Source organism: Zootoca vivipara, chromosome 12 (assembly GCF_965207765.1).
Source record: "Zootoca vivipara chromosome 12, rZooViv2.hap1.1, whole genome shotgun sequence".
Classification (NCBI taxonomy): domain Eukaryota; kingdom Metazoa; phylum Chordata; class Lepidosauria; order Squamata; family Lacertidae; genus Zootoca; species Zootoca vivipara.
Genome location: NC_142595.1, coordinates 21,673,021 through 21,695,233, shown reverse-complemented (window position 1 = coordinate 21,695,233; position 22,213 = coordinate 21,673,021). Strand labels below are relative to the sequence as shown.

The window sequence follows — 22,213 nt, the reverse complement described above, 5'->3', positions numbered from 1 at the left end:
TGACCTCACCCCAAACTCCCCTGACTGGACACAAATGACGTTTCTGATGCTAAAAAACTTCTAGGTCAGGGTCAGGCCTCCATTTGAGCAATAACCCACCTGGCCTTGTGCTTGAACTTCCCGCCCTGCCTCAAGCCTTTGTCCCAGAACCCCCGGATACCCAAACCAGCTGTCACTTGGTCTCCACCCAGCCCCGGCTCTGAATCACCAGGAACTGCAGCTGATCTGTCTTCCTGGTGTTTGACCCAGCTCTAATCTGCTTCCTGTTCGGCCTCCTTCCCTATCTTCAGCCCATACGTTTGCACTATGGCAATGACTCCCATTATGGCTCAAAGTGCCTTCTGAGAGTGCTATATTGCAGTTTCCCAAAATCTGTATAGGTTAATTTGCATCCTCCCTCTGCATGGAGGAGGTTACCTGCAGTGCCTAACTCCCCTTGGGGCACAAGGAGGCAATGAAGTCATCTGCCAGCAGTTGCCAAAGAATGTCTGGCACAGAACACATGGTTCCCTGCTCCCTCCCCAGTGAATCACCTACATCGAAACCCAACCCCCGGACCTGGTGCCCCACCCTGCCAAAGCTTCTTCTCCTTGCCCTGGAGATGGGGATGTCCCAAGTAGGCTGCTGAAATTCCCCTATGGGGTTTTGCTCCTTTGCTTTCCTTACGCCACCACATGGAGAAGAGTGGAACGGTGGTGCCAAATATGCATTTTTAACACAACGAACAAAGCCAAAGTACACGTAAACTGCACTTGCTTACATTCATCTCGCGTTATCTTTGGCTTCCCTCCCTCCCTCCTTACGTTGTCTTCTCATTCTGGAGTTATATGGCATTATAATCTCCATGGAATATGTTTCTTTGCCTGCTATTTTGCTAAGCACCATATATATTCATGGGACTCTATAAAACACTAACAAAAGATTTAAAGGGTTAGCGTTCGGTTTGTGAAGAAGAAAAGATCAGCACTAAGCTGAAACTATTCACAGCTTCTCACAAATATTTTCGGCAGTTGGGAAAAAGAAACCCTCAACTGTCTCCTTTTCTGGACAATTTTTCTCAACACTCTGCAAAAATTCCACCAATTCGTTTGCAATGCCCATTCTTGACTTCAGTTCCCAATTGACTTCACTTGTGCTCATTAACCTCATTCCGAGGTCAAATATGATTGGCTGTGTAACACGGGGATGTCACACATTTCATTGCAGGATCCCTGATTGGTTGGGATAACTTGCAAGATGCAGCTAGGAAGTAAAAAAAGAAACAGCCATCAAGAGAAAAACAAATGTGCCAGAGAAGTGGCGGCCAGGGAAAATGATGAAACGAGACATGACTTTTTTATAAAGTGAGTATTTGCACACAATGCTTCTGAAGAAATATTTTGAATTCCTTGAACTATTTTTGACATGAAAACAAAAGCTGGAAATTTTCTCATAAATCCCTATCAGGAGCCCACAAATATACTTGCCAGATTGCCAGTGGCAGACCAATATTTCAGTCTGGCAAGCATATCACATAAGCTTTTGGTGGAACTTGGAAACCGCAGGAAGAGCCTTCAAAAGTCCAGGGCATGTCCAGGGTCAATCAAGTCTCCAGCCAGGTTCTGCATTGGAAATGTACTGCTGCGTCTCAGCATCTCCAAAGCTTGTCATGAAGTCAAATAGAAGACCCTACCCATTCTCCAAAACCGGGGAAGAGGCAAGGCTGGTACTGACCACAAATTTTGTCTGACTACCAAGGCTAACCAGAAGTTGTGGTCCCAATTCGCATATGCACTTTGTGGCTTCTATCATTCGCTCAAGGAGCAACAGCAAACCAAAAAGATGTGACTAGGGACTCTGCCTTCTCTTTTGACAGCAGCCTGCTCACCATTCTACCAGCTCCATCCCAGGCTGCTCCTGGAGCTGCCACAGCTCAGTGATCAAGCACATTTATTTAATTTCTTTTCCATACTACCATTCTACCAAGGCACCCGAGTTTCAGCTGCAATTACTGCACTTCATGGGGTTGGAATAGAGGCCTTCTGGGTCCCTTCCAACTCTACAATTCTATGACTAAAAGGTCCCAAGTTCAGTCCCTGGCAACTCCAGATAGGGCTAGGATAGACACTTGCCTGGAACCCTAGAGAGCTGCTGCCTGTCAGTGCAGACAATACTGAGCTAGGTGAAGCAATGGTCCAACATGGTTTAAGATAGCTTGCTTTGCTCCACCCTCCCTATACCACCTTACTTCAGCTCTAACACCTGCCTAGCCTTGCTAAGATCCATCCAAGATACCTTCAACACTTTCTTCCCTTGCGGCCAGCTGCTTTGCTGTTCTGCCCTCATGGAGTCCCTGTTCAGACTAGGCCATTACTTGGAGCTTCGGTGGTAAGCCTATCTGTCTCCGCATCCCAGACACTGTCTCCCTTTGCATGGCTCTGATCCTGAGCAGTACTTTACTACAGTCCCGGACAAGGACCAACAGGCCACTTATTGAGTATCTTAAAGTTTCAGGATACGTGGCGTAGCAAGAACGATCCCTAACGCATGATCTTGGTTGTGGAGTAGAGAGAGAAAGGGAGGGACCAGCAGAGGGAAGTGAACAGAGCCAACTTTGGGAGGGAGAGTGAGTGGGGGGCAGCCTTTTGTCCGAACTATGAAACACAACAGTCACCCTTTATACAGATGAAGCTGACAGTGCAAAAAAAAAAAAAACCACCATCCAGCGGGGACAGACCGGGAACAGTTTAATGCATACCCCCACCCCATCTCCTCCCGCCAACCCTTCTGCGCCTTTGAACTTATCTGGCAAAGAACCCATTTTCCCTTTCTGAAATGACAAAAGAAAAAAAGGGAGGGTGAGGTCTCTGGTCTGCGAGGGCCGGAAAGCTGGCTCTCTCTTGCAGCGACAGTGCTTCCATGCCAGACATTTCATCAGAATGGAATGGGACGTCAGCAAATAGCTCCCAGGAATTTGGAACTGCACTCGGGGTGTGTGTTGGGAATGCGCATGCGGAGGAAGGGATGTCAGTTCCAACTTCCAAAGATGGAGGTCGGGCCCAGCAGCCTCCTTGATATTGTAACGGGTATCAAGTATTTACCCCATGTTGGGACGCTACTGGCCCCTTAAATACTGGTGCCTCCTTAAAACTGGGCGGCAGGCCCATCAGATTCAAAAGGGAAATGCCACACAGCTAGTTGCATTATCTACTGCTTAGGGCAGGGCAACCGGGGGATTTGGGTCAATGAAGAATCCCATCTCAGGCAGCAAATTCTGTAGGATTCCAAACCCAAAGGTTTCTGTGTTTGAGAAAAGGAAAGCTTCTGGACACTCAGGGAGAGTAGAGGCGAGCTTTACTTATGCACATCAGACTCTTAAGAGATCACCTGCAAGAGATTAGATATGAGATGGAATAGCTTTTAAAGGAAAACAGAGAACTCAACAAAAGTTATTTTCTGAAAAAAGAAGGATCAGGAAAGAAAGATCCCCTGGAGGCTGACAGGTAATAATTTAAAAAGCTGTTAAATTTGTTGTTTGAATTTGCTTTGGGCAGTTTGTAGCAAACTTGTGGAATGTGCAGCCACGGAGCCAAAGTATAAATCAAAAAAGAGCTCAGCAAAGTTGTGCGGGTCAAAGAGGATCAAAGTCTAAAAACAAAGGATGAAACCACCACATCCAGTCGGCTCATCAAAAATTAAAACAGACCCAGTAATGTTGGGAAGGGCTAGTGGTCAGTGGCTGAACATGCGCTTTTGCATGTAAAAGTTCTCAGGTTCATTTCTCAGCATCTCCACTTAGAGCTGGGAAACACTTCTTTGTGGTGAAGGGATAGCTCAGTCAGTAGAGCATGAGACTCTTAAATCTCAGGGTCGTGGGTTTGAGCCCCACATTGGGCAAAACATTTCTGTGTTGCAGGTGGTTGGATGACCATTGTGGTCCCTTCCAACTCAACAATTTTATGATTCTATGAAACCTTGGGGAACTGCTGCCAGTCAATGTAGACAAGATTGGGCTAGATGGAGCAATGGTCTTGACTTGGTGTAAGGTCTATGTTCTTAATGAAATGTCAGACAAACTTGCGCTTCATGTAACTATACCTGGGGCTGCCCAGATGTTTCGGAAAACGTTAGACAATGAAAGACGCTCTGAAAGCAAATCTTTTTTAAACAACTGGGAAACACTGGCCTGCAAGCACTCCAATTGGAGAATAGCCTCCATGGACTTTGAAGATGCACAAGCTCAGGACAAAAAAGAGAAACAAGCTAAGAGGAAGGCACGTTTGGCAAACCTCACCGTGATCAATTCCCACCTGGAAACCTTTGTCCCCACTGTGGAAGGATGTGTGGATCCAGAATTGATCTCTACAATCACTCATGGACACACTGTTAAGACCACATTGATGGAAGACTTACTTGGCTAAGAGTGATCACCAAGGAATACATATACACACAGGCAACATCATACATGGAAGTTCCCTGCGGTCTCCCATCCAGCTAGTGACCAGACCTGGACTAGCTTAGCTTCAGCAAGGGTACTGGGCATTGTGCCTCCAGGCTATGCCCAGGATCATTATGAGACACACCTCTGGAATGAACGCTGCCCAGTCTTCAAACTCAGAAGGGACATTACCTTCACGTTGGAATGAACTGCCGATTCTGGGGGGTAGACGATGAAGTGCCGGAGGGTGAAGCCGTAACCCCCCTGCAAATTCTTGTGCAGCACCACTGTCTTCGGCCCCACCCAGGGGAAGGACTCCACAGGGGGGGCATTGGCGTTTGTGGGCGTACCATCTCTCTGGCCCAGCTTCGGCTGTCAATGAACAATAAAAAGAGGCAGGTAAGCAAAATAATTACGTTTCAGCTGGAATTTGGAGCAGGATGAATAGCTCCCTCCCTCCCCAATCTCCCAATCTCTCTCACACACACCAACCAACCACATGAACAGGTATTTGAAAGGACCTTTCCAAAGAGGATGAGGATAAAGAGACTGTCAAAGTTTTTTAAAGCCTATAGCCCTGGATATTCCCTGGAGACCATTTAGTTTCCCAGAGGGCTTCAGTGTCTCCTTCCTGATGGAAGGCAAACTTCATCCTTTGTCAACAAACCTGGACCGCTCTCAAGCTGAGAAATCTCAGCTGGAGACAGACTACAGCTTTACCCCAAGTGTTGAGAATGTAATGATAAGAGGAATTAAGCTTCTCATAGACACACCCCACTGTTTTATGATTTTTTTCCAATGAAAATGGAAGTGTGTCGAGTTGGACAAAGGAAGGATATAAATGAAATAAGTAACAACATATAGCATCTGGTGGATACATGTTTCTTTGCATTGCTGCTGACAAAAATCACAATGAAACTATTTGACTAGAGACAGTAGCAGAGCAGAAACAAGTGTGCCTCTTTCACACCAGCTTCAACTCTCTTAAAACTGATTGTTTGGCTGAGGGACTAGTGAGTTACTGGGTACAATATGCACTCAGTCTCCAGAACTCTCAGCAACATCAGTCTCTGATTGGTGAGCTATATGAAGTCTCTTGATTTGCCAGGCCTGGTATAAGTATTAGAAGCCAAGCATCTTGTCTTTGCTTGATCCACAGCATCTGGGGCCAACATCTGGCACTGTGACTGCTGAGCAAGAGGCAGAGATAAAAACTGTTGTAGACTCCCCAGTATGCTAGAACAGATTGAAGAGTATTTGCAAGTGTGTGGAAAGGGAGAAAAGCCGTGTTTGATTACAGTATTTGCTCCGCTTGAAAACTGGGTTTGAACACTTGGGTTTTCTTTCAGTGAAACCAGTCAGGGGTCATTGAAGTTTCTTGAAAGCAGAAAATAAACATGGGATCTGTTTTTATTCATTCTTTGAGTGAAAGAATGTGCTTCAAAGGCACTTTAAAGGTGTGGCGTGTAAGCAACCATTTCACATTATTCCACCGCGCGCGCACACACCGGCCCCAAAATTCATTTCAGTTTTCGTTCTTGAAGGTTGGAAGGAAAGAGAAGAAGTTGCACTGAGGTCTTCCTTCCCCCATTTCCCTGAAACAAAGCCCTAACTGATCAAGGGGAAGTGGAATGGGAGGGGGGAAAGGAGGGAGAAAATACCTTTGAGTATGTATGTGAGGAAAGGAATGCATTTTGAGCTTTTTCCAACACCTGCACCTCAGCACAACCCTTTAAAAAATGGGAGTCCTTTGAAAAAGAGTTCCATCATGGTTCAATTTAAGACAGGTTTCAGCATGAGACAAGGAGACAAGCAAAAGGAGAAGGATTTCACACTGTTTGCAAGCTATAGCTCCTCGAGTTAACCACTTTTCCGATTCTTACTGTAAGAGCCTCCCTACCACCAGCACATAAGACGTTGACACAGCAAGTCCACATGGGAGCTCCCCCCTATAACTACATTCCATTGGTAACCCAGAGGAATGTAATATTCAAGTCCGACATGTAATCTTAAAAGCTCTCCATCTCCCTCCTGTCAACCCCTGTGGGATGCCCAAGGTTTGCAACATGACACTCTATACCAGGCATGTCAAACCTGCGGCCCTCCAGATGTTTTGGACTACAATTCCCATCTTCCCCAACCACTGGTCCTGCTAGCTAGGGATCATGGGAGTTGTAGGCCAAAACATCTGGAGGGCCACAGGTTTGACATGCCTGCTCTATACTTTAGAAGGGAATTATGCACCCTCCGTCTCGCCAGCTCAAAACCAGATGGCTTTCAATTGCTTTGGGGCTTGCAGTAACTACACGAGAATGAACAACAAGGCTTTATGATACGATGCATTTGCGGCTGGAAGGTCATCTGGGCTAAAACAATCAACAGTGGCATCAGGATAGATAGATGATGGGGGGGGGTGTTTTCGGGTCAAAGTTGTTGAGTTTTTTCAGGGAGGAGGTAAAATGTTGAAGTTTTTTAGGGGAGCCACGGTTGTTCAGCTTCTTTGGGGGGGAGCCAATGATCTACCAGTGTTCTACCGCAGATGTCCAGTGATCTACTGGTAGATCACGATCTACCTGTTGGACATGCCTATAGATGATAGATATAGAGCAGGCATCCCCAAACTGCGGCCCTCCATATGTTTTGGCCTACAACTCCCATGATCCCTAGCTAACAGGACCAGTGGTCAGGGACTATGGGAATTGTAGTCCAAAACATCTGGAGGGCAGAGGTTTGGGGATGCCTGATATATATATATACTGTATAGAGATGTCAAGGAAATAAGGAGCTATCCTATTTTTAAAGACATCTGAAGGCAGCCCTGTTTAGGGAAGTTTTTAATATTTAATGCTGTATTGTTTTTAACACTCGACTGGGAGCTGCCCAGAGTGGCTGGGGAAACTCAGCCAGATGGGCGGGGTATAAATAATAAATATTATTATTATTATTATTATTATTGACAGACGCACCCCACTTGAAAGCAAAAAATCCTCAAAGAGGTTTACATAGTACAAGAAGACTTATAGGCATGTATCAATGAAGCTGCTTTGGGCCTCCACAAGGAGAGCTTCCACACAAGAGCTAATGAACAGATTCTCTCAACCTATGCCTAACTGGCTACTCAGTTGCTGGCTGTCTTGCCTTCAGCAATGGGACAACAGACCAAATCTTGGGTGTTCCTCCACCATGACCAAATCCATAAAATTATTCGTATTTGCATGGGTTTTTGTATTTAACATAATTTATTCTGCACTACATAGGCACTGATTCCTAGAAAATCCTGTTGAATGCAAATTTTGGCTTTCAGAATTGCCACACACAACTCTCAAGCCTGTCTTCACAATCCTGAAGACTAGAAACTCGCTTCTTTCTTCTTTTTTAAAGCAAAAGCTGAAATTCTTGGGAAGATGAGTTGTAAAGCCCATTACTATCGTTTTTTAAAGTACGGTATATCACATCTTTCCACCAATCTGCCCTTAATTTCTACTCATGTGCTCATAGAATTGTGCAATCTACAGAGTTGTGTTTACAATTAATGAAATATTTTATTATGAAGTGATTAAAAGAAAGATCAGTTAGCTGATTGATAGCTCTACCAGGATTGTACTGCTCTGTGAACATACGTTCTAGCTGTGGATTGAGAAGGTGTCAGCAGCAGAACGTTGACCAATGGTACAGCCTCAGTGGTGGAAATTGAATGTCAGTTTAAAACTAGAAGATGGGAAAGGGAGAACCTTGTAATGAGCATGAGCAGAGCAGAGCAGAGACTCCATGCAGCTGAAATGGAAGGAAGGACAAATCCAGGGTCCCCCACAAACATCTAAAGCGGCTATTTGTCAGCCTACCAATGACACTGGCTTTCCTCCTCTCTCTTCCATGGTGTTTATGTCCCTGAAGGGAAAGTCACGAATTTACCTTCTTGAATGCAGGAGGAGGTAAAAACCCGAGTTAATGGGATGTTTCTAAGAGCTGCCAAAAGGCAGAGCAGCAGACAGGCAAACTTATTATGTAATTTCACTTAGCAATTACTTAGCCACAGGGGCTTCTTGCTGCTGCTTCTGCAGAGCAAAACAATCTCAGAGTTCTCCTTTCCCTCCAGCTCCTTTCCTCCACTCAGCAGAAGGTATCACTAGGCAAAGAGAGATCCCCCCCCCCTCTGTACTAAACAACATCTGCCTGGTCCATCCCAAACACACTCTCACTCTCTCTCTCTCTCTCCATGCTCCTTCAAAATAATACGTAATAACAAGGGGACTCATTCTGTTCTACATTAGTAGAATGTCCCTATTTTCTGAGGAATGTTGGAGGGTGTGAGAAACCGCCTTGTTCCGATCACAGTGCCATGTTGTCTGTCGCTGGGATGGGGAAGCTGTGGTCCCTCCAGTTGCTGCTGGACTACAACCCCCATCATCCCTGACCACTAGCCATGCTGGGTGTGGCTGAGGGGAGCCCAACAACACCTGGAAGGCCCCAGGATCTGCATTACTGGTGTGATACGATTGGCACTGTGGCTCTACTAAGCATTTTTCTAACCTTATATGCTGAATGTGTTTTAACGGGAGATGCCAGCCGATTACCATTCCTCCAAATAACACAAGCAGTAGTTACAGTGCAACATCTGCAATATAACACACCATGCCTAATAGGTGGAGCCCCCATTTCACCAAGAGGAATGTAGATTCTCTCTCCCTCTCTCAATTCAACAGCACCCAATCCCTCTGGTCCCTTGCTCCCGTTGTGAGGCTCCTCCCTCCTGCCACCACCATAGACATTTGCTTCTACAGTAGTGGCTTTTTGGGTTTCTTTCACAATCAAGTCAAAGCTTAACATTGCTGTTGTAAAGTGTTTGCAGTATCCAGCAGAATACACATGCACCTGTACACAAATTAAAGTGAATAAACAATTCAATCTGCAAACCCCCGTTTTCCTGACTACATTCAGTTTCAAACAAATCATCACCCCCTCCCCAACCGCTTTCTAAAAATAGTAGCTAAGGGAGCAATAGCGAAAGTTAAGGGGTCAGGCTCCCTCTGCCCTCCCCCTGTAATTCAAGCAGGTGTATCCGGATGGGCAGCTTCAGTAAACAAGGCAATGCAGAGCTGGAGACGAGACTGACATCCTCAACCAGCTACAGAGACACACAGCAGGCAGATTCGGGTTAGAGGTACCCTTGTACAGAGAGGCAAAGGCCTCACATGTCCTCCTGCAGCCTTCAAAACAGCAGCTAAGATGGGGGCACCAAAAAAAGTAGGGGATTCGTAAACTCGGCTCAGCCTTTCATTGGAGCCGGACCGGCCAGGTCTCCTGCAAGGTGTATTCACAACTGTCACAAAGAACACACTCCCCTTTCCCCAAGGATTTTAAATTTGTGAATTGGGATCACGCAACAAAATGGGAAGCGAAGTGCAAGGAAAAACAAAGGAGGCAATACAATCAGGGCGGAGAGGGATTTAAAATGGAGGACTAGCAGCTTGTTGGGTCGTGGAGGGTTATGTGTGAGAAGAAGGCAACACGGAGAGACTAAAGGAAAGGGTTGATGTGATCCCAGTTTCAGGGAAGTGGGGTGCGGAAAGCTGCTCTGAATCGAAAGTCTGCAATGCAACGTTAGCGCTGCCTACTTCTGCTTAAGCAGGTGCGCCACACCAAATGAAGGCTTTGAAGTGGTGCCCCCTTTCTTGCCATCCGGCCCACATCAACACCCCGAATGAAAGCTGCTTTCAAACCACCCTCAGGGTGTCTCTCCAAGATGAATATTCTGAACAAGTGTGGAAAGGCAGATCAGGTGGGGGAGACATCGTAATCCCCTCAGCCCCTTTATCCACCTTGCCTCCAGACAGCCTCCGCAGGCGACTCAGAGTTAATGAAGATACCAGCCGTTTTATCCAGGGACACAAAAGCCTATCTGCTCCCGACTCTCCTCTGGGGCCCTTCACGGTCCACCGGTGCACAATCCTTATCTTTCTGTCACAAAGCTGCCCTCCTGTTTGGATCAGGATGCTAATGAGGGTGCCTCGTATTCACAGACTAATCTCCCTCAGTATCATACCAGCGCCAGGCGCCCCAGGCCCCTCTGAAAGCTGGGATCAACACTTCCATGTGACAAAGAGATGGGATATTGACAAGCCTTCCCTCGCCTCTTTTCTCTCTGGGCACTGATGCTCACTCTTTGTGTGTGTAAGTAAGTAATGGTAGCATAATGGTAGCATAATGTTATAGCTCAGTCCTACACTGAAGCACAGTGTGAAGATGGAGCTACCAGCATTCACCATCCTGGTGGTCTTCCAGATGTTCCGGGTGACAATTCACATCAGCCCCAACCAGGATAGTCAGGTTGGTGCAAGTTACAGGCCAACGCATTTGGTGGGCACCAGGTTGGTGAAAGCTGAACAGGATCGACACCCAAAACATATGGTGGGCATCTTGGTTGGCGAAGGCTGAACTACACCAACATACAAACACAGTACATCCTTTTATATCATGTCAGATTATTTGCCCATCTAGCACACGACTGTCTATTCTGACTGGTGGCACCTCTTCTACATTTCAAGCTAGAGATATTGAGGATTGAATCGGGAGCTTCTGCATCGGAGAAGCATGTGCTCTACCAATGCAAGGCCAGCTTTAGGTTTGGGAGACTCCTGGACTAAGGGCAATCTGGTGGGGCCCCTTCTCAGTTGGTGGGCAACTGGCATCAGCCAGCAACGCTGTGAGCAGTGCCAAGTAGCTCAGCGCTGCCATTTTAATTCCCCACAATCCCCCTGAGCAACGCTACACCAAGGGCATCATGTGGGTTTCAACATGGGAGCTAGATTCAGCTACCAGGTGCTACTCAAAGAGTACTGGGCTGGGGCAGGAGAACTAAGAGATGGCCCAGGGCAGGAGTCAGCGGTGAGTCCTGCCAGGGCACTGAGGCAACACCAGCTACCTAAGGGCACCAGGTGGCCAGCCCTAAGGCTATGGCTCCTCCCCTAAATAATGAGCATGGAATGATTGCCTCTTTTCCCGTTTCTTCCCCTTAACATCTGTTATAACACAACCCAAGATGTCACATTGTTGTCCTGCTGTGTATTTGCTCATCCTTGCCACCAACGACACAAGGAAGGGAAACGCACGGCACGATGGCGGCTTATGTCCGAGCTATCTGAAAGACCATATTCCCTCATACAAACCAGCCCAGGTTCTGAGATCTTTGGGGGAGGCCCTTCTCTCAGTTCCTGCCAAGCTTAGTGAGGGCCTTGTTGGTGGCTGCTCCCAGACTTTGGAACTCCCTCCCTAGAGAAGCTAGACTGTCTCCTTCCTTGCTACAAAATAAAAAAATTCCTTCCAGCAGCACCTTAGAGACCAACTAAGTTTGTCATTGGTATGAGCTTTCGTGTGCATGCACACTTCTTCAGTTAAGATATCACATCCTTCCTTGCTGTCTTTGCGCCGGCAGGTGAAGACTTCCTTGTTCCAACAGGCCTTTGGGAACTGACTGCTTTTAATAAAAGGGCTGGTGCCGTGCTGGTTTTTATTGCAGTTATTCGTATGGGTTTAATATATTTTTATATATGTATATATAGTTTTAATTCTATCAGCGTTTGGTTGTTTTTTCATGATTGTTTTTTCTATGTTTTTAGAGGTTCTTATTTTTTATCTGTAAGCTGCCTTGAGCCCCATCAGGGGAAAAGGTGGAGTGTGTATAAATAAATAAATAAATAAATAAGTGCTGGGTAGTGGTCAGAGTGCAGGACCAGGACCTGGGAGGACAAGAGTTCAAATCCCTGTTCAGCCATGAAGCTCACTGCATGGGCCTTGAGCCTCTCACAGTCTCTCAACCTACCTCGCAGGGTTGTACTGAGGATAAAATAAAGAAGGGAAGAATCAGATCCACCACTGTGAAACGTGGGGTATACGTGTAATAATAATCAGCAATATCACATCACACATTTCTTAATTATTATTTCTTAATTATTAAGATATTGTGGGGGGAGGGAGACACACAGAACAACAGGATTTCCTTTTTTCTTTTTGAAACCTAAACACAACACACCCAGACACACGAGCATTGAGGATTGGGGGTCTGATATATGAGTAAAGGTAAAGGGGCCCCTGACCATCAGGTCCAGTCGTGTCCGACTCTGGGGTTGCGGCGCTCATCTCGCTCTATAGGCCGAGGGAGCCGGCGTTTGTCTGCAGACAGCTTCCGGGTCATGTGGCCAGCATGACAAAGCTGCTTCTGGCGAACCAGAGCAGCGCACAGAAACGCCGTTTACCTTCCCGCCGGAGCGGTCCCTATTTATCTACTTGCACTTTGATGTGCTTTCGAGCACTGCATGTGCTCCTGCTAGGTGGGCAGGAGCTGGGACCGAGCAACGGGAGCTCACCCTGTCGCAGGGATTTGAACCGCCGACCTTCTGATCGGCAAGCCCTAGACTCTGTGGTTTAACCCACAGCGCCACCTGGGTCCCTGAGTAGTAAACAGCAAAGGTTGCAAGAGTCAGATGGCAGCGAAGGAACAAGTTTAAGTGGAGGCTTTTACAAGCTCATGGAGAGCAAATATTGAGCTCAAAAGTCACAACCTTTCTGGCAGACGGGGGGTGGGGGAGAGGGCAAAGATCCAGCTGTACAGGCAGATTATTATTATTATTATATTCCTTGCCACAACAGGCAAAACACAGGGAGCAGCATGTGTGAGGGGTTATTGGAGGTCAGCTACGATATGGTAAACTGGGGAGTGGGATAAGCTTAGTTGCTCTGCTGCCGCTGGCCAAAGAAAATGTGCAGAGAACAACTGATGGGAGGAGGGGCTGAGAAAAACAAAATTAGGAGAGAAACATACACGGGGCAGAGATTAAAGAGGGAGACAGTTCATTTATTCACACAAATGGGCAGGGGAAAGCAAGCGGCATATCCAACAAGCCTAAAAGATGCTACATAATTTAAATTACCTTTACATAATTTAAATTACCTTCTACACACCTGATATAGGGAAACCCCCCCCCCTTGGGGCATTTCTTCTTCTCTCCTAGTCAAATGAACTATGGAAATAGGCTGGAAGGGGGGGAGTATTGTGATCATCTGTGAATTATCCCAGTTTGCCCCAACCAAAGTCTGCCTACAAGGGTGTGTGTGTGTGTGTGTGCGCGCGTGTGTGTGCTCTCTACCAATAGATGAAAACTGAGGCAAATCAACCAGACAACACACACCCCCAGACAAAGGAACAGTGTGTGTGATTATCCCACCCCCCCAACACACACACTGTACGCTGCTTCTATAATCCACTACCACCACCCCCTCCCGACCCCAGGGAAAGCCTCCCACCCAAACACAAGCAGCTGCTCTAGTAGTAATAACCTGAGCGGAAAAAAGTGCGCTGCTCCATCAGTAAACTGCAGATGGTGCCGCCATATTCACGGGCACTGCCACCTCCCAGGGGGGCACAGGGTACACACGCATGCACGTACCCACTGTTTGATCATTCATCCTTTGCCTATTTACATGATCGCACTAAGGAGCTGGGAAAAGATCTGGCCAGTACTTTCATATCTTTGTGTAACACCCCCACCTCCACCCCAAATGATGCCACCAATCACCTCTTTTGACATCGCCTCCCTTTCATGGCTCCTTCCCCTACTCCCAATTCTCACAAGCTCCTTTGCTAAGCCATAGCACCCGGCCCACGATTCCTTAGCTCTGCCCAACCCCATTCTCACCCTCTTTCCCTCATTTCCTTGTCCTCTCTGGTCCTCTTCCTCACTGTCTTGTCCCCCCAACTCATCCTCCCCTTAGGCCTAAGCTTCTTGCTCTACACTGCTTTTCCGAGCACAATTCAAAGTGTTGGTGCTGACCTTTAAAGCCCTAAACAGCCTCGGTCCTGTATACCTGAAGGAGCGTCTCCACCCCCCCATCGTTCTGCCCGGACACTGAGGTCCAGCTCCGAGGGCCTTCTGGTGGTTCCCTCACTGCGAGAAGCGAAGTTACAGGGAACCAGGCAGAGGACCTTCTCAGTAGTGGCGCCCGCCCTGTGGAACACCCTCCCATCAGATGTCAAAGAAATTAACAACTATCCGACTTTTAGAAGACATCTGAAGGCAGCCCTGTTTAGGGAAGCTTTTAATATCTGATGAATTATTGTATTTTAATGTATTGTTGGAAGCCACCCAGAGTGGCTGGGGAAACCCAGCCGTATGAGCATGGTATAAATAATAAATTATTATTATTATTATTATTATTATTATTATTATTATTATTATTATCCTTAACTGCACTTCCTCTAGGGCCCTCATCCATCGTTCCTTTGCCTCTTGGGCCCAGCTCCCCAGCCCCTAACCTGCCTTCCTGCCCAGGCTCCCTGACCCTGCAAACTATTTTCTCTGACAACAGAACACAGCCTTTATTGTTCCTGGGTCCTCTGAGATCAGCACCCTAAAACAAAGAGGGGCGGGCAGAAGGAGAGGGGGGGGAGATGAGAGAACATTGTGCAGCAGCTACTGTACTGGGCTTGGACTTGGAGAAAACAGTGCCTCTTCACAAGGTGTCTTTTATAGCAGAGTAACATGTGCACTCATGTGCCCAGTGTTGTGATGTCATCAGGTTGTGTATTTCTGCTTCTACAAATATATTATGGCAGGAGCAGTTGAGCAAGGGATTCGGTTTTCAAGATTCATCCCCATCTGTATCAAGCAACTGACTGGAGTGCAAAGGCCACCTTTCTATTTGGCTATACTACTACTTATAATAATAATAAAATAAAAAAGTTTATTTATACCCCACCCTCCCCAGTCAAAACCGGGCTCTGGGCAGCTGACACCAGTAAAATTACAATAAGACGTAAAAGAAAGAAAAACGATGAATTAAAATACGGGTTAAAATACAGTTTAAATTTAAAAAGTAGCCCAAATCAAAACCATAAGGGAGGAAAACATAGGGGTCAGACTGAGTCCAGCCCAAAGGCCAGGCGGAACAGCTCCGTCTTGCAGGCCCTGAGGAAAGATGTCAAATCCCGCAGGACCTTGGTCTCCTGTGAGAGAGTGTTCCACCAAGTCGGGGCCAGTACTGAAAAGGCTGAGACCAATCTAGCCACCTTATGGCTCGGGATCTCCAAAATGTTGTTATTTGTGGACCTTAAGGTCCTCCGCAGGGCATACCAGGAGAGGCGGTCCCGTAGGTACGAGGGTCCTAAGCCACATAGGGCTTTAAAGGTCAGAACCAGCACCTTATGGATAATTGGCACAATGGGAGAGAGCGTGGCAGTGAGGGAGCTATGCGCTTTTTTTGGAGCAAATAAAAGTTCCAGTTAAGGAGGTTTTACATTTGAAATACAGGCACTAAGGGGATGCAAATATAAGCATTGCATATGCATATATTTAAGCATCACTTGTATTAACAGCCTCCGAGTAGCAAGCCAGACACCTGGAACTCTTTTCCCTTGCACAACAAGATAGTAATGGCGACAGCCGCTGCCTCGCAGCGGAAGAAACCATAAAAGGCCTGCTGTTTATCATTCCTGGAGCCCAATTAAAAACAGAGAAAATGGCAGGTTTGGGGACCCTGGGTAATTACAACAAGCTATATTTTACCACAACAGACAACTCCGTTTGCCAGCAAGCAGCCCCTGAGGCGGTCGCCAGTTGTGCCACATCAGCTGGTTTGCCCCAGCCTGAAGGACGCCAGGAGCTGTGCCAGTAAGACTAGGCTGGGATTTCGGGCTGGGCAGGGAGTGCAGGGAAACAGATGGGATGGTGGGTTTAAAACATGCCACTTCCTTTCTCACCTCCACTGGAAGCTTTACTGGCATTCGCCTTCAGCACAGGCTGAGTGGCAGGCGAATACAGTTGCCATCTGAGAAAGCAACTCACGGGCCTAAGGAAATCCCAAAGCTGCCCAGGGTGTTAAAATCCAGGTGCTGTACTGCTGTTGCTTTGGAAGGGGAAAACAGGAATTTATTTATTTTTAAGGAGAGAGGAAACAGCAGTGGGGTCTTACAGGCTGTTGAGTAGGTGTAGATCAGTGTTGGGAGACTGGACTCAGCTGGCTGGTCCACCCTCCGTGGGCCACCCAACATCACATGATAAATGAGAATGGGCAAGAGCTCAAACCCAGGAAGAGCTCCCTACATTCTCCTATTAAAGCTCCAGAATCATCCTAGCTGTATCCTGCCACAACATCTGGCCTGCTACATACAGTATTTAGGGTCAAGATGCAGCCTTAGGAGGCAGAAACCGAGAGAAGAAGACCAGGGGGAGGAGGAAGAGCTGCTTAACACTTTCTTTCAATATGCCTGCTCAAAACTGCTCCCCACCCCACACTATTTTCCCATTTATGCAGCAGATTATAGGAGCACCGCCTCATTAGATTGTTGGTGAGGAGTGTCAATTGCAGAAAGGATGTGTGATGGAACCCAAATTAAGCAAATTGTCAAGTCACAGGTTTCAGCTTCCAGACACAGAACCCATGCTAATTTTATGCACAGTAAACACTAAAAGGGAGACAATTCACAAACTGCAATTTGCTTGACAACTTCCCTCTGCACAAGTTGAACAACCAACAGCTCAGGCCTGAGTTTTCCAAAATCGCCTCTGGGTTCCAAATCACCAATTCTCCCCTGTCCTTAGATCTAAAATGACTTTCCTTCTCTCCATCAACGCAAGTCACTGACTGGGATTAACTGTTTCCTCAGCACGACATCACAGCAGGTCAACCAATAGCTAGGGAGGCTTGTGGGCGAGTAGCAGCTGCAAGCTTTTAGTATTTGGTTCACTATTATAGCAAAGGGGCAAAGCAATACCGCCCCACCTCTGACCCGGAATGAAAAGCAACCATACCAACTCATCATCTTGCATAAAAGGGTATGTTCAGTTTAACCTAGATTTAACTTCCTGTTCTTCCTGTACATTCCTGTTCTTTTCCCCCCTCTGCCCTCAGGGGTAAGAGAGAGTAATTGTCCTCTGCCTCCTTTATTGCTTTTAAATATTTGAAAGCTGCTCTTAAGGTCCTCCCCTCAATTTTTGTTTCTCCTGGCTCAAGGTGTATACAAATTGTTCTCTAATCGGTTCCACATCCATCTCGGTGTTCTAAACCTCTCACTCTCCTTATGATTGCCCTCTTGAGTTTTATGGAAGATGGCTACCATACACTGTAAAAACTGCACTACACCTTGAACTGGATCAGGTACCCCAATGCATATACTTAAATAAATATATAGGTATGTATATTCAATGTTGCTGCTAATACAACCACAAAATACGCAAAGGCACTCAAACCCAGTGGAAAGAGGAAAATGATGCAGCATCCCAAGGGAGGCTATGAACAATTACTAGTTACATGGATGTTAGAAGAAGACCGGAAACAAGTTATCTGTGGGCCTCCACACCAGTTGTTTTCCATCTGGGCTGTCTCGCCAGAGTGGTGCATGCTCTGGTTGTCTCTCGCTTGGACTACTGCAATGCGCTCTACGTGGGGCCACCTTTGAAGGTGACCTGGAAACTACAACTAATCCAGAATGCAGGAGCTAGACTGGTGACTGGGAGCGGCCGCCGAGACCACATAACACCGGTCTTGAAAGATCTACATTGGCTCCCAGTACGTTTCTGAACACAATTCAAACTGTTAGTGCTGACCTTTAAAGCCCTAAATGGCCTCGGTCCAGTATACCTGAAGGAGCGTCTCCACCCCCATTGTTCTGCCCGGACACCGAGGTCCAGTACCGAGGGCCTTCTGGTGGTTCCCTTGTTGCGAGAAGCCAAGTTGCAGGGAACCAGGCAGAGGGCCTTCTCGGTAGTGGCGCCCACCCTGTGGAACGCCCTCCCATCAGATGTCAAAGAGAAAAACAATTACCAGATTTTTAGAAGACATCTGAAGGCAGCCCTTTTTAGGGAGGCTTTTAATGTTTAATACTGTAGATTTATTTTATTTTTTTGTTGGAAGCCGCCCAGAGTGGCTGGGGAAACCCAGCCAGATGGGTGGGGTATAAATAATAAATTATTATTATTATTATTATCGTTGTTGTTGTTGTTATCTTTCAGTTGTGCAGCCAATCATTCCAGGTTGACCCCCATCTCCACACTATCACACCTGAGCTTTCTACCCCATCAACTTTTTCCTGCCAGCTATCAGGGAGTTCTCCTCTGTTACTCAAATATTAATACAGGGTGACACCTAAGAATGAAATGGCAGAATCCTGAGATCATACAGCAGACTGTATCATTTTTTAAAAAAATGATCCCTTATATAGAAAACTTCCTACAAGTTAAAACGAAAAAGCAAAAGTGACGCAGTCTGTTCTGCCATCTCATTCCGCCATGTGGATAGAACACCCTATTCCCTCTCCTATGTTTGGGGCCAGCTGTGCCATTTACCAGGCCACTGGGTCACTCATTTTACCAGTTTCAGGAAGGACCCAGGAAAAGAAGCAGCACTAGGCTGTCATGAAGTAGGCAGTAGTGTAAGGTAAAGTGTAAGTGTAAGGTAAGGCAGTAGTGTAAGGTACTCACCAGCACGTACTACTAAGCACAATGTGGGAATCATAAAGGTAAAGGTAAAGGGACCCCTGACCATTAGGTCCAGTCGTGACCGACTCTGGGGTTGCGGCGCTCATCTCACGTTATTGGCCAAGGGAGCCGGCGTACAGCTTCCAGGTCATGTGGCCAGCATGACAAAGCCGCTTCTGGTGAACCAGAGCAGCACACGGAAACGCCGTTTACCTTCCCGCTGTAGCGGTACCTATTTATCAATTGCACTTTGACGTGCTTTTGAACTGCTAGGTTGGCAGGAGCTGGGACCAAGCAATGGGAGCTCACCCTGTCGCGGGGATTCGAACCGCCGACCTTCTGATCGGCAAGCCCTAGGCTCAGTGGTTTAAACCACAGCGCCACCTGCGTCCAAAGGCAGTAGCGTACAAAAGCATAAGGTTTTAACAACAGTCAACCTGTTGCTGCACCACTAGTCTCAGGACCACCATGAAACACTGAAATTGGCATGCAACAAGTACAGTTGTTTTAGATGCGGTTTACTCAACTTACGAATTTAATCTGTTCCGAATGCACATTCGTAGGTCGAAAAGTTTGTAAGTCGAAAAAAGTGGTTTCCCATAGGAATGCATTGGAAACGGAAAAATTCGCAAGTCGAGTAAACAGCATCTAAAATTCGTAAGTTGAGAAAACCCCATCTAAACTGCAACGGTTTTCCTTTCGGATGTCGAAAAAAAGTAAGCGTGCAGCCATTTTTTTTAATTGGTAACTCGAAATTTCGTAAGTCAAGTACAGTACTTCGTAAGTCGAGGGACCACTGTATCTGTGTAGGGGGGGAGCATGCAGTGTAGGCCGTTCCATGAGAACTACCTAACACATGGTAAATTTGAGCTTATCCTGGCTCATGTACATGTCATGTATTTGAATAGATTTTGTGTGCGGTTTTCGTTTAGGAACTTCAATGTACTTGCTGACTATCTAGCAACCTGAAAATGCACACACACACACACACACACACACACACACACACACACACACCAGTCATTTCCTCCTGGTGAGACTAATGTATGGACTTAGAGGGGTGGCCCCAACCTCCAGCCCAGAGTTCTCTCTCTCTCTTTTTTAATATATACTAAATAAATAAAATAAAAAAATTCCTTCAGTAGCACCTTAAAGACCAACTAAGTTTTTATTTTGGTATGAGCTTTCGTGTGCATGCACACTTCTTCAGGTATCTGAAGAAGTGTGCATGCACACAAAAGCTCATACCAAAATAAAAACTTAGTTGGTCTTTAAGGTGCTACTGAAGGAATTTTTTTATTTTACTTCGATCCAGACCAACACGGCTACCTACCTGTAACCTAAATAAATAAAATATACATAATTCAACTTATACATTGTTTGATTTTCTTCTTTTCCTTCCCCCCCTTCCTCCCCCCAAGTGCTCTTAGATATAAAGTATTATAGAAAGAACATAAATTATATACAGTACCGTACAAGAGCAAAGGGGAAAAAACGAAAAGGAGCAAAAGGAAAAAAACAATTAGGTTATACAATAACACAAATAAGCAAACCTTGGACTTCCTGTTAATTCCTCATGTAAAACCTTGTTTTCCATATTTGAATGTAAATACACTTAGTATCCTTTTCTGAAATCATTACTAAAGTACATTCTTCCTTTATTTACATCCTAAGCATTATATCTCAATTTGCGTTTGTTTTCAGCCCAGAGTTCTCAAAAGAACACAAAGTGAGTTGAATTTTAAGCTTAACAAAATAAACTACTGACTTCCATACTGCCACCCACAAAAGGAATGTCCTTGTTAACTTATGTTTCAGTTTATGTTATCATTTTCTTACATTATCTGCTTTGTCAATACTCAGTTGAAAACCTCAATAAACAAGTGTTTTAAAAAGAGAGAGAACAAATTAAGTTATCCACAGCTCATTCAACGTTGCCCAATAAACATCCTGATAGTGAAACTGAGGCAGGGTTTAGCAGGTGTGTATGATTTGCCATGCGTCACATAATGAATGAGGGGCAAAGCCAGAATTAGAATCCAGAAGTACCAGTACGCCTTTTTCACATTCCTCTATGCCCTTAAGCAGAAGCAGAATCCAAGAAATCTTTCTTATTATGATTTCCTTATTTACAATAGCAATAATTTCTGCAAGGTGCTTTTCAACCCTTATCTCACCGATAGCACAACAGTCCTGACAGATGACATTTGAATTTAATACCAGAGCCTGATACCAGAGCCTTGTGAGCTTGCCAAATACCCTGAGAACTTGCCAGAAATGTTTTAGCAAATAAAATAAATAATTTGTAGTTTCTGGAACAGTGGTAAGTATCTGCAATACAATATTCCCCCACCCTTTTCTTTTCTTCTGATAAAGTTCTCTTGGAAGAACAGTTATAATTTTTAGATAGCCAAAACAAGAATTGCTAACTGCTCTCATTGCACAGATATGAAACACTGAGGCTCAAACAGAGAGCAACTTAAACCAAGACTATGCACAATGTTCACAGGTGAAAAGGGTAGCTTCTTCCACAGTACTATAATCAGACATTGGCATGCATAGGGGTGGCCAGACCACACAGAGATTCCAAAAGATGCTTTGGGACAATATCCATTCTCTAGAACAAGGTGACTGAAAGCTGATTTTTGGTCTGACCTCAGAAGTTTCATCTGGCAAATGGGTGCTTGGATGACAGAATCCTCCCTCAAATATAAATACATACATAACTGTGCATCCCTAATCAGCATGTCAGAGAAAGAAGGGTTCCTGCCTAGCTTCTTAGCCAACATGCTGCTTCTCTATGCGCAGGTCATTTTGTGTTCATGCATAATAGAGCATGACCTCCCTATTTCCCCCTCGACCCTGAAGTGGTACAGTTGCAAGACAAGTGTGCATTTCAAGTGTGAACCAGACACAAGGGAAGAGTTTGCAGTGTGCAGTCTAAAAGGCACATGATCCCCGTGACATCTAAGACAACACTGGAAGTCATGTGCAATCCATAATTTTGTGCAAGCATTGCTCTCTTTCCCATCCCCCTCATACAGCCTCAAGGCTGCAGTGTGCTAACTGAAGAACTGCACCCCAGTTGTCACCTGTAGCACAGCAGTTCACTTCAACACACTGCAGCTGCCTGGGACAACAAAGCCTTTCAGTCTAGCCCTGGATATTCACACCTCGTTCTTAAAAGGCGCATGAAAATCATGCCCTGCTGGAATGATTAACAGGCACCTGCATATCAGATAACTAGGAAGCCACATGCATCTTGTATGGGAAACACACCTCTTCACAGACCATCCGCACACACCCAAGTTTATTAAAACAAGAAGCA

At 45.9% G+C, this 22,213-nt stretch overlaps 1 protein-coding gene across 3 annotated transcripts in view; it reads right to left on the bottom strand.

Annotated features, from left to right (window-relative positions):
* Window positions 1–22,213, bottom strand: part of ARHGAP23 (Rho GTPase activating protein 23) — a 175,286-nt gene that overhangs the window by 63,732 nt on the left and 89,341 nt on the right. For all 3 annotated transcript variants that reach the window (XM_088655239.1, XM_035135511.3, XM_035135510.3), the window contains exon 2: window positions 4,610–4,789. In XM_088655239.1, coding sequence (XP_088511365.1) covers window positions 4,610–4,789 — 180 coding nt within the window. The remainder of the gene's footprint in view (window positions 1–4,609; window positions 4,790–22,213) is intronic.